This window comes from Epinephelus moara, chromosome 16 (genome assembly GCF_006386435.1).
Source record: "Epinephelus moara isolate mb chromosome 16, YSFRI_EMoa_1.0, whole genome shotgun sequence".
NCBI lineage: Eukaryota > Metazoa > Chordata > Actinopteri > Perciformes > Serranidae > Epinephelus > Epinephelus moara.
Window position 1 is genome coordinate 15,079,851 of NC_065521.1, and position 12,263 is coordinate 15,092,113.

Below are 12,263 nucleotides of genomic sequence, written 5' to 3' on the forward strand. Positions count from 1 at the left end.
GTAAAATTGAGAAGTTATGGTTTTACGGGGAGTTAGCAGCTAGAAACTTTTCCTTGGTCAGGCAAGCTAAGCTAGCACTAGCTAGCATTACTGTGAGGCAGTTACAGCGTTACTGTTATCCATTATTTTCCCATCCATTATGCAGAATCCAAAACGCGTTCTCACATTACTTGATGTTTAGTGTCATTATTACCTGTCCACCACGGCATGCTAGTCTGTAAATGTTTCGTTAGCAAAGAGAACAGCATAGCCTAATTAGCTGAGGCTAACCGTCTCCTGGCTCCAGCACCATATGTAACTGAAAGATATAAGAGTGGTTTCAATGTTTTCGTCTCTCTCTCGGCTTTAGGTTCATACTTACCCAGACTTTAGTGTTTATTTGTGGATTTTTCAGTCTTTATCTTTTTGTCTAAGGGAGCATTTGTTCTTAATCATCTACCAACTGTGACTCCTACCCTCAGGCAAAGAGGATGCTTGTTTGTTTTTTCCTGTGTGTGTGGACCTTGTATTCACATGTGGCTGTCCTTGTGTGTTCAAGGTGACCTCGGCATGTATCCCAGCTCCCTCCAATGATCTGGTGAGTCTCCTTCATTTCTTTTTCTCAATAGCATTCTGTTTGCAAGACCAGTTTTCCCTCTGTCTGGCCTTAGTTACAAGGCATGGCTTCCCAAAACCACTGTATGGTTTTCCTCCTGCTGAATTCCTTTTGGGAAGCTGAGCCCTCAACCCAGTTTGAGCTCAGTTCATTCCTGGAGCACTGCAGGATTCCAGTCTAGAAGAAAAAAAATAGCTGATGTTGCTACAGGAAGTAGTAATGTTTATCCATTAGAGAGTCTGTTTGTTTAATTAACTCTCCTTTCCTTCCTCTGTCTCCCCCTCCTCTTCTCTCCTCCTTTTGACCTTCTCCCTTTGCCCCACTTCCTCTTTTACCATCCCTCCCTTCACACCCTTCTTTCCTCTCTTACCGCTCCCTCCTCACCTCCAGCAGCGCAGAGGGACTGCTCCTTCTCGACACATCCAGCACCTGGTGAGCACACTTTAACCTCCCATCCTCCTCACCTCATACATTTTCTCTGCATCTTTCCTTTTCCTCTGTCTTCCCCCCACGTCCCCAGCGTCATGCTATCTATCTTGGAAATTTCCAAACCTGTCAGGAAGAAACCACGTGTGGCTTCAATGAATTTGATTTAGGACATACTAAACAAACCAAAGTGAGAGCAATGCCAGATACAGTAAGAGTATCCGTGAAAATAAGAAACAAAACTTAAAGCTGGTGACTCCTAAAGGCTGCAATGTTCATTACACGCCATAACAAGACAGAAAAGTTTCTTGTGAGGGTTGTGCTAAAGGAAAGGCCATGAAGTCATCATGTCTTTTCCTGATGTTGCATCATTGGGAGAGCACTTTTCAAGTAATCAACCCATCAGATCTGATATTTTATGTGTCAAAGTGGAAGATTTGTCCTGGTGGTTACCAATAATGTATGACTTCACTCCTCGGGGACATAAATGTGGACATCATTGTTTAAAGGGTTTGTTCAGGTTTTTCGAAGCAGGGTTGTACAGTCGGCACGCTCCCTGTTTGGAGGCAGACAGGAGAACTGCCTCAGAAGGAAAACAGTGTACTAATGTGGACGAGGGGTTAGCAGCCAAACGAATTACAGCCACTTAGACAAATGTCAAAACGCCTAAAAAATTCTATCAGTTTAATTGGACATTATAGAATGTTGTCATTGCTTTACATTGCTGTTAGACAGCCCTCTCCTCTGGCACTACATTTTCTTACAGTTGCACATATGTGTAGGAATACAGAAGTTCTACCGTTAAGAAGATGTATTGCCAAATATAAGGGGCAAGATAAAGCAATGAAAATATTCATGATTTAGTGGCCTGTTAAACTGATAATGTATTTTTAGCTGGGCCTTTTTTTATGTGGCCAAAATACGTTTTGCTGCTGACCCCCATCCACAGCAGTACATTGCTGAGCTTCTGTGTCTGCACTTCTGTCTGCTTCTCCAAACTGGGGGCTCGCCGACAGCCATGTAGTGTAGGTCATACACTGACTATGACGAGGTACCTCAAACAAAGCCAATTCAAAAAATTCAAACTATCCCTTTAAATGACACTAAATAATGACGTGACATATATGGATCAAGAGCAGAGCCTCTCAAACTGAGGGTTTCTGTGTATTTTTGTCATCAACTCTTCAGAGTTTGATAAGAATAAAACCAAATATCTAACACTGTAAACATTTATATTGAATATCGCATTATTCTAGCAGTGATTTTGAGGAATATGTCCCTTTCCTAAAAAATTATATCAGACCAAAAACCTTTCAAATACATCTGTGTTATGTTCAGAATTTTAACACTTTATCACTACTCTCTACTCCTGTCTTGCTTTTCTATCTGATCATAACTGTAGACAAATACTGCTTGACTGGGCCATGTATTTTGGTCGTGGGATGCCCTCATTAACTAGCCATATTTTTTTCCACAGGGGTCCACCAAGTCACTGACCTATGCCAAACAGAGAAACACCCTGCCAAGGTAAAGGTCATCTCATTATTTCTAATAATACATGTTACTGAAGTGCTTGTTGCTCTGTTCCAAAGAGGGAATCTCTACAGAAATCGTTTAATGTTAACAGTGTTTATTATGGGTTTCCACATCTACACTGCTCTGTACTTAGCTGTAGCCACTTTCCTTTTTGTTTCTGTCATCTTTCACTTGCTCCTCACACTCATGGCCACCTCCTTCACTCTTTCAGGGAGATTTAGTGTCAGTCATGTGGTGGAACAAGTTGGCTTCTGATCTGACCTACTTGTCACAAACAGTGTCCAGTTTCTCTCTTTTTTTCATGCTCTGTTATCTATTTCTCTCCATCCATCTATCCAGACAGACAGAAGTTTCATCAGACTGTGTGTGTGAAGGGGCAAATTCATGTTGCCACAAACAACCTGTAGTAACACTCACATTTTGACCCGTGTCTGCTTTTCTCTCTGTGTCTCTCTGCGTGACCACCCATCCCCTGCTCTCTCTTCTCCTCTTCTCTTTTTCCTTCTCTGTTCCTCAAGGAGCTTCAGTGTGGACCGCGTGATGGAGCGAGTGATGGAGCGCCACTATGACTTCGACCTGACCTACATCACCGAGAGGATCATCTCTGTTTTCTTCCCCCCGAAGCTGGAGGAGCAGAGATACCGTCTCAACCTGAAGGAGGTGGCTGCCATGCTCAAGTCCAAACACCAGGACAAATTTCTGGTGAGTGAACAGAAATGCAGCACACAGTTATTACAGAAGCTTTCACACGGTGTCACATAGTTGTTCTGTGGTATTTGTTACAGCTGTGATTTCACCTCCCTCCTCAGAGTATTCACTTCCTTTCAGCTGAAGATGCTTGTTGCACAATAGAGACGATATGTTTTGACACATAGCCACAGGAAGCTGCAAAATACACTTGGCAACCCACAAATTAGCAGTCTATTTATTTCCTTTGGTTACACCCATGATAAAACAGTTGAAATGATACATGGCTGTAGTGATACAGTGGTACATCTTTTGTGTTTCAGCTCCTGAACCTTTCCGAGAGGCGCCACGATATCACCCGACTAAACACAAAGGTAGAATCTTTGTCCTTGTAATTCTCATGTCGAGAGTTCAGTCAACAGCCTTTGGTTTAATCTCCTCATACCACATGATCCTTCTCTCCATCTTAACCATCAGGTTCACGACTTCGGCTGGCCCGACCTCCACGCCCCGCCGCTGGATAAGATCTGTGCCATATGTAAGGCCATGGAGACGTGGCTGACCTCTGACCCCCAGCACGTGGTGGTCCTACACTGCAAGGTCAGAGTTCAGGGGGCCGGCAGGGTTTTTCCAACCGGACATCCCACTGTTTCCCAGGCTCTGAAACAGGCAGATGTTTTGAGATGAAGTTATGGGTTTTGTAGCAACATATACTGAATTGTAAATAGTGCTTATTTGCTAGGTTCTACTGACAATAATTCCAAATGAATGGTGTTAAAAATATGCATTGTTTACATGGAGGAAAAAAAGGTTCACAGCAGAATTATAGCACACAGAAAAATTTTAGAATTTAAAAAATATGATTTCAAATGTATTGTAAACAAACCTCAATAACATTACCATCAGCCATGTTGCAAATTTATTGGACTGGCTCACAGATTGTAGACTGTGGGTGTAACACCTGTCATTGGCAACCTATCTCAGATGGTAACATGCTTCTTGTTCTTTGACTGTTTTCAAAATCCCTGTTGCTCCATGAAACTAGACTTGCATAGCCATATCTATCTCCTGACTTTGTTTTATTGCTGTGTGTAAAACAACATCCTCTGAGTTAGCAACCTGCATGCCAAAATATCTGTTAATGTTTTATGTGGCTTTTTCTTTTGCGAGCATGGAGCCAGTTTCATGTCAGCTCCCAAACAAGTTCCCTCCCAACACAAAAGATAATGCATTACAATCTGCGCCAATGGTATAAAATGGTATACACGTCCAGTCTCCTAAGTGAGCCCGGTCATGTTTTTCCCACATCCCTCAAAGTCTTGTAAACGTTTCAAAACACCACTAGATACAGGACAGATTTTATGTTTGCTCCTTATTTTGCAGCTCATTTTTATCTGCTATCTTAATATCTGATATCAACCGAATACAAGATCGTATTAGTCGTTCCCAGATCTTGAGAGAGTGTGTTGCTGAGACAGAAAAAGGTCTCCAACAAAGGTAATTTTCTCCTGCTTTATCTGTTTGAAAAATGTCATTTTGTATCACAGTAATCAGAAGATATGTGGCTTGTGAAAAAGTGGTTTAATATTTGCTTCAGTGACTTTTAGGTGAAAGAATCCGACATAATCTGTGCTCATGTTCACGTCTTCCGTCAGGATGACCGCTAGTCTCCTAGGGGGCGAGGCAATGCAGAAAACCATGTGACACAGACACAGGAAATGACTCAAAAGTGCGCTGTCTGGTTTCCAAATTGTCTCTGATACAAACAACCCAGAGCATTTTGTTCCTTTAGTACAGAATTATGATACGTTCAGCCAGACCTTTTGAAAGGTCTATGCTATGAGAGACTACCTGTTGACCATCACTCGCTGTTCTTTAACCGAGTGGCAGTGTTGGAAGAAGTATTCAGATCCTCTACTTAAGTAAAGGTAGTGATATCAGACTGTAGAAAAATCCTTTGGAGAGAGGTCCTGCATTTAAAATTACAGGACTCTTTATGCAACATTTTGTACCATAACATGTTATATAATTGGATTATTAAGCTAGTTTTGTTAGGCAGTTCAATCTACAACAATCTATGAAGTGACTAGTAACTGCATAGCTACCAAATGAATGTAATGGAGTAATGGTGCAATATTTCCCTCTGACATGAAGTGGGTTAGAAGTATAAAGTAGCATAAAATAGAAATACTCAAGCACAAGTACATCAACATTATACTTTGGTGCACTAAATGTATCTAGTTACATGCTGCAGCAGCTATGATGAATGAATATCAGCATGTATGTAGTTTCCTTCACTTGCTTGTGCTTTTAATCAGCCTCAATCTCTCCATTTACTGTTTCTGATGTAAAGTGCAATAAATTAAGTTAGATATTGCAGTTCAAATATAACTTGACTAAAACCAAAATTGCAGAGTGCACCATGTAATTCAATAAGCCAGAAAATTAACCCTACAATCAACATCAGACTCTGTCAACTCGCTGTTTAACTTCGTTTAGTGATTCATTCGCGTCATCCTTTCAGGAAAGTGGTGGTGATTTGAACTTTTCCACCGCTACCAAGCAGTGACCAACTAACACTGAGGGCGACCGAGCTCCCACGGCTTGTCTGGATGTTTTATTTATTGGTTTTGGTCAAGAGAATTTAAATACTAAAACCAGACTACTTCTGTGGTCTGCTGACTCTCCAGAACATTCCAGCTACAGGCGATTCTTTCCCAGCTGCACATCACGCCAGGGACGGGAATGAACAACGTTTTTGTCAATGAAGAATCTTCCATTGACAGATGCACTGAGCAAAACAAGCTTTAATTTGCGCTCAGAGTTTAGGCACAGTCGTCTTATTGGTATCTGGAGGGGTCGCATTAGGAATTCGAGGCTGGAATGTCTTTGGAATGTGTCAGGAAGGATGGAGCACCCGGTGTGAAAAAAACACCACAGGGAGCTTTTTAATTTGAACTCAAACTGCTACTCCACATCTTTATATGTCCCTGGCTTCTCTCCGTCTCTTGGCTCTGCCTAAGTGTGTCTCGCTATCCAAAAATCAAACCAGAGGTAAAAAAAAAACCATCAGGTCTTTAAAGCTCTGAAAATCAGCTGTTTTAGAACAAACCACAACACCTGAGGATAAAATCAGCACGTTGTGACTCTCCCCTTGTTCCCTCTTTTTCCTACAGGGCAACAAAGGTAAAACAGGCGTCATCATTGCTGCCTACATGCACTACAGCAAGATCTCTGCAGGGTGAGTGTGTGTGTCTGTGTGTGTGTGTTGGAGACATCCAAAGCCACAATTTGACATTTTCTTGTTCATCAGAATATCCACACATGGAACTCATTAAACATTATTGAACTGACGTGCAAATACACACTGGATTTAAATTCAGCTATTCACATGTGCATGCCAAATATGTTTAAAATTTACTGCAACTGTATATCAAGTGGCTGATGTGTTCTAATTCAAGTGCAGCACAATGATTTCCATTCAGACTTTGTTGATAAGTTGTTTGATAAATTAAGCCCAGAGGATTTTGCGCAGGAACAGTGGAAACTGGTTTATCCTGTGGCCAATGCCAGCTGTATCCTCTCCATGTACTTTCTGGCATCTAGAGGGTCTGGTGCAAGTCCCATGATGGAAACTGTTTGCTAAAAGCATGTGTGTGTGTGTGTGTGTGTGTGTGTGTGTGTGTGTGTGTGTGTGTCTGTCTGTCTGTCTGCGTGTGTTTGCGTGCATTCATGTGCAGGGCGGACCAGGCTCTCAGTACTCTCGCCATGAGGAAGTTCTGTGAAGATAAGGTGTCCTCTTCCCTCCAGCCGTCCCAAAACAGGTAGCGACTACGGGATGAAATGAGGGGAAATTGGCCGAGGGTAAAGGGTGGGGGCCGTAGTTAAGGGTATCCCACATCACAGCAGAGCTTATTAAACACATCTCTTTTTAGTGTCCTATTTAAGGGAAAGAGAAAACAGCTTTTACCCTCAAGCTCTCCAGTTTCAGGGTCCTGGTATTGTTCATGCTGACTGCTGACTCACAGTCACTGCCATGGCTTACTGGGACACTTGAATAGAACAGAGCCATCATTAATGTCATTAGTTAGACCTGTGCTGACCTGCTATGACAAGTCAAAATGTCTGCATTGAAACAGGCATATAAACAGTTAGAATAAAGATAAAGAAGCTGTGTAGGTTAGCCCTTGAGTTTTAAGAAAGTGATTAAAGTATGATAAAAGAATGATAATGAAATTAAGGTCAAAGTGGGGTAGTGTGCACAACAGTCATTGTTTCATTTACTGCAAAAAATGTGTAGTTGACGTAGAGAAGAGCGATAGATACATAATAATACATTTTCATTCTTAATAATAATAGCTAAGGGAATGGTTTCAACATTTTAGGGAGTACGTTTACTTGCTTTCTAGCGTAGTGCAATATTTTATGTCTTAAATTTTTCTTTGTACAACAATTTTTGTCTCTCTTGCTTGTTTTTTTTTTTTCTTTTTTACATATTAAAGGGACAGTTCACCTTAAAATCGAGAATACATTTATCTTCTGATCTATAGTGCTATGTATCAATCTAGATTGTTTTGGTAGGAGTTGCGGAGTGTTGGAGATATCGGCCGTAAAGATGTCTGCCTTTTATCTAATATAATGGAACTAGATATTACTAGTTCTGCAGAGAAGGAAGCGTGCATCTACAGCTTACTAACCGAGCACCACCAAGCTAGCTGATGTTATAGCTCAGCTGAGGAGGACACAGATTTACAAATCCTGGGATAGCGAAGGAATGACCCGCCCTACTACACCGACTAGTGGTTGTTGCCTTTGTTGGTTGGATTGGTTATGTTTAGGCAAGAGGAACAGGATTGTTTAGGGTAAGCCAATCAGAGGCAGAATAAGGCGGGCCTATCCTTCACTATTCTAGGATTTGCAAATTCACAAGGAGGATACCATTAATGTTTATATCTTATCATCCATGAACAGATGCAAGCTTCTTTCTAGGTGGTGATATGATTGACAGATGTAGTTTAGTAGGAGGAAAATAGTTCCTTCATGCAACTACTCACAACAAGGTCTGTGGATTATCTTGAGTAACCAGGTCATTATATCTGGATAAAGACATTGCTGTTGAGTTTTGTTGATGTATTTTTTTGGCGTTTTGAGCACCACAAGCTGAGTGCAATCTAGTTCCATTATACTGGAGAGAGGACAGACATCTCTACAGCCGATATCGCCAACATTCGGCAACTCACACCAGAACAGTCTAGACTGATAAATAGCACTACAAGTAAGTGGAAAATATGTATATTTCATTGGGGGTGAACCGTCCCTTTAATGAGCATCATTGAAGGGAGCCTGATATGTAAGATTTTTGTTGCCAGCCACTGCTTGTCCGAAATTTTCATGCACATGAAAATAAAAATCTTAAATTTGAGTTATATGGGAAGATCAACACAGCTCTCAAGTCTAAGAAAAGTATCAATCCACTCATCTAACTCTTGGCAAGAAAACATATATCCAGAATTTCAGCTATTCCTTTAAGAGGGTTGGAATCCAAAGCACATTTTTGGGGTCAGCCGCCACAGTGTGCATTACCTCATCTGACTCAGCACCAAACAAAGTTTGCTTATTTTCCAAAACATTAAACAATTCCTTGGATAGCTCCTTCAAACATCAAAATGCATACACACGTATACATTTACAGTAATCTCATACTGATATTAAAGGTGGAAAACTGATTTAAGACTGTTCCTGAATGAAGTTTAACTGTAACAGACGGAAGAAATATTTTCTTGATCGACAGGCAGATCGTTTTAGGAAAAGTGGAATATTCAGACTCAGGAAGATGTGTTTTCCTTTCTTTTTACCTGCCTCTCTTCCTCCTTTGAAGAAACCGCTGTTGGCTATCTGACAACAGCATCGTCTGCTCCAGGGCTGTTTGCATTCTTCTGCTCTCTTTTAAAGATACTTGTCCACGATCTCCATCTGTTATTGTTATTCCCCTTTTTTTTTAATCTCACTTGAATGATATCACAACAATCTGTCTGTTCCAGGTATATCTATTACTTCGGGGGCCTTCTCTCCGGGGCCATCAAGATGAACAGCAGCCCTCTCTTCCTCCACCAGGTTCTCATCCCGTCCCTCCCCAACTTCCAGGGAGAAGGAGGTGTGTTTGTTTAGTCTTTTTAATGAAATCACCAAAGCATGTCGTTGTGGTTACATCGCTATTCCCTTATTTGATCATTCCTCACTCCTCTGTATTTTGATGTGAAATATAGTTACATAATAGCCACTTTAGCCTACTATTACTGCACCTGTGACCTATTATTTCTACAATTTATGGGACCTTTTAATCACAGACTGGATTATTAACCCCTTCTACTCCCCTCCCTACCATAGACACATTTTTGTCTTTTTTTAGTGGACAGGGGATCTTAGATAGCAGGTCAACAATGTATGCCACATGAAAGTGGTATACATTGTCTAAAAGCTTGAAGCCTGGATATTTCAGTTGTAACTCAGCACTGTGTGTCAATTTAGGGGCTTAGAACATTATGATCAAAGTATGTGATGGTCATTAATGCTTAATCATGTCTCGCAGCAATTTTCGGGTTGATACCATTTGTTCCATAGATTTGGTGCTAAATTTGAGCATTTTTTTTACCACTCAAGAATTGATAGAAATGGTCAAAATTTCCCCCCAAAATACAGAATTACAATAACAAGACCCTGAGGAACACCATAGAAAAATTCATGCTATGATTTGGTATCAAAAACTTTTGACATTTGAAGATTTCTATGAAAAATGCATTTTTCTGCAACTGGATGGTGAGCACTTCTGTTCTGGAAACTGCTGCAAAAACCCTTATTGTCACTATACCTATGAAAGCCATCCATCATCTGTATGCCCGAGGTCTGTAGCCTGTGGATATAAAGTTTCATGAGGCTGTGATTATCTTAGAGGTCACAATAGGTTATTTTATACAGTAATATTAAGTTAAAAATTATCTCATTACAATGAAATGGCTATTGTGGGGAATAACATCATCACAAATGAATAAAATTGGGCTCATTGACTCAACAAGAGTCTTCACTTTCCAGTCATACCCAATTCATGCAATTCAAATATTTTTAGGGATTCTAGAATGCAGAAATATTCAAATACAAAAGGCGGAAATAAAACTGCATAGTTTATGCCCAGAAGTCTGTGGGGCTAACATGAAGTGGGCATGTCTGTACTTGTGGGTACCAATAGAACACATTTTCATCCAGATATCCTGAGGTGAGAGATCAAGGAGCCCCTTTGAAAATGGCCTTGTCAGTTTTTCTAGCATCACTTAGTTGGTGGGAATGGATTCCCTTGGTCTTGTAGTTTCATATGATACCAGTATCTTCACTATAGCTTTAAAACTCAGCCCACTACAGCCTCTAAAAGACAGTTAATGTTCTTCCTTTTTCCTTGAATCTTATCCCACATATCTCTCGCGTGTCTTCATTAGAAAGGATTAAGACATGACAGACGAAAACGTGAACACAATTAAGTGAACTGAGATGTACCATCTGTTCTCCTGTCTGATCTGACTGCTGATAAAATTTATATGTATGTTGTGATGCATGCCTTGGCATTGTGCTGTGACAGTCTTTCCCTGCTGAATCACAGCGATGTTGCTGACTGCAGCTCTCATGAGTGGCCACATTCACCCTCCTCCCACACAAACTAGTCTGTTTATCTTTAATCTGTTGATCAAGTCCAGAAGGAGTGGGTGGCAGACGGCACATTCCTCTATCTTGGTGTTGATAGTGCTTTCTGTGTCTGAATTTCTCTCCTCCTCCTGCCTAGGTTACTACCCCTTCTTGAAGATCTACCAGTCCATGCAGTTGGTCTACACTTCAGGCATATAGTGAGTCTCTCTTGCTGTCATACGGCCAACCGACGGCACAGATAAGCTGGGAAGTATTTGATAGCTCTGGGGTGTTTTTTGTCTGTCATGAGCTGAGGTTTCAACACCGTCACAGAGATAGAAGTGGAGAAAATTACATAAAGAGCTCTATTCTTCAATCCAGCTTTTAACTCTTATCTTGTAACTTTATTTTTTGTCCCAAGGCCTTTTTCAAATTAGGAATGTCAATATAGCCACTGTCAAGTGAAAACATGTTCAAAATGGTGTTAAAAATTAATCACAGTATTCTGTGACATGATACAAACAAGTTAATCTTCCACAGTGTGTCAGATTGTCCATGTTTGGTCACATACTGTATCTGCTGGCATTCCTTGTCTTTTTTTAGTTATCTGAAAGGCTTGTTTGTGTACATTGTGTTGTCCACAGTGACCTTCAAGGCACTGGAGGCAGGCGGCTGTGTGTGACCATCGAACCGGCACTGCTGCTAAAGGGTGACATCATGGTGAGTTCACATGGGAAGGAAATGACAAACAGAGGGCCTCTGATCTGGGTGGGGTCGTAATAATAACTTAATAGCTTTTAAGCTCTAACAGACAGAAGAAATACTGTGCAAATAGGACATATACTGACATGATATTGCCATATCTCATCTCTGAAATATAGATGTTGGTCTAGAAAAAGGTTTTGTCACTTTGTTAACAAGGAATCACAATTTGTCTCTTTTGTGTAGTCAGTCATTTTGAAAGTGTAGGTGTCACTCATTTTTGGAGCGTGAAGCCTTACATTTACTGTTCAAACCCTTCATTATCCCACATGCATTTTAAGCTGCGGCTCATCTCCCCTCTCTGCCGCCCTCTGCAGGTCAAATGCTACCACAGACGAGCCCAGAGCGCTGACAGAGACACTGTGTTCAGGTTGCAGTTCCACACCTGTACCATCCATGGATCCCAGCTCTGGTTTGGCAAAGGGGAGCTGGATGAAGCTTGTACTGGTAAGTTGGTACTACAGCATTTCCTCATATGGGAAGTACAGGTATCTTGTGTATGGGACATGTGCCATGGCTACAATTGTATCAGCATCACCTCAAAGCCTCTGTAATCAATATTTTTATGCCTCCGCGCCAGCAACAC

General features: G+C 41.1%; 1 protein-coding gene across 5 annotated transcripts in view; it reads left to right on the plus strand.

The window, feature by feature from the left end:
• Positions 1-12,263, plus strand: part of tns2a (tensin 2a) — a 65,176-nt gene that overhangs the window by 40,644 nt on the left and 12,269 nt on the right. For 3 of the 5 annotated variants that reach the window (XM_050063871.1, XM_050063874.1, XM_050063876.1), the window contains exons 4-15: positions 539-577; positions 986-1,027; positions 2,499-2,548; positions 3,076-3,259; positions 3,568-3,618; positions 3,722-3,844; positions 6,421-6,485; positions 6,985-7,068; positions 9,286-9,398; positions 11,073-11,133; positions 11,560-11,635; positions 11,995-12,124. In XM_050063871.1, the coding sequence (XP_049919828.1) occupies positions 539-577; positions 986-1,027; positions 2,499-2,548; positions 3,076-3,259; positions 3,568-3,618; positions 3,722-3,844; positions 6,421-6,485; positions 6,985-7,068; positions 9,286-9,398; positions 11,073-11,133; positions 11,560-11,635; positions 11,995-12,124 (1,018 nt within the window). The remainder of the gene's footprint in view (positions 1-538; positions 578-985; positions 1,028-2,498; positions 2,549-3,075; positions 3,260-3,567; positions 3,619-3,721; positions 3,845-6,420; positions 6,486-6,984; positions 7,069-9,285; positions 9,399-11,072; positions 11,134-11,559; positions 11,636-11,994; positions 12,125-12,263) is intronic. The other 2 variants (XM_050063873.1, XM_050063875.1) reach the window with 2 other exon arrangements.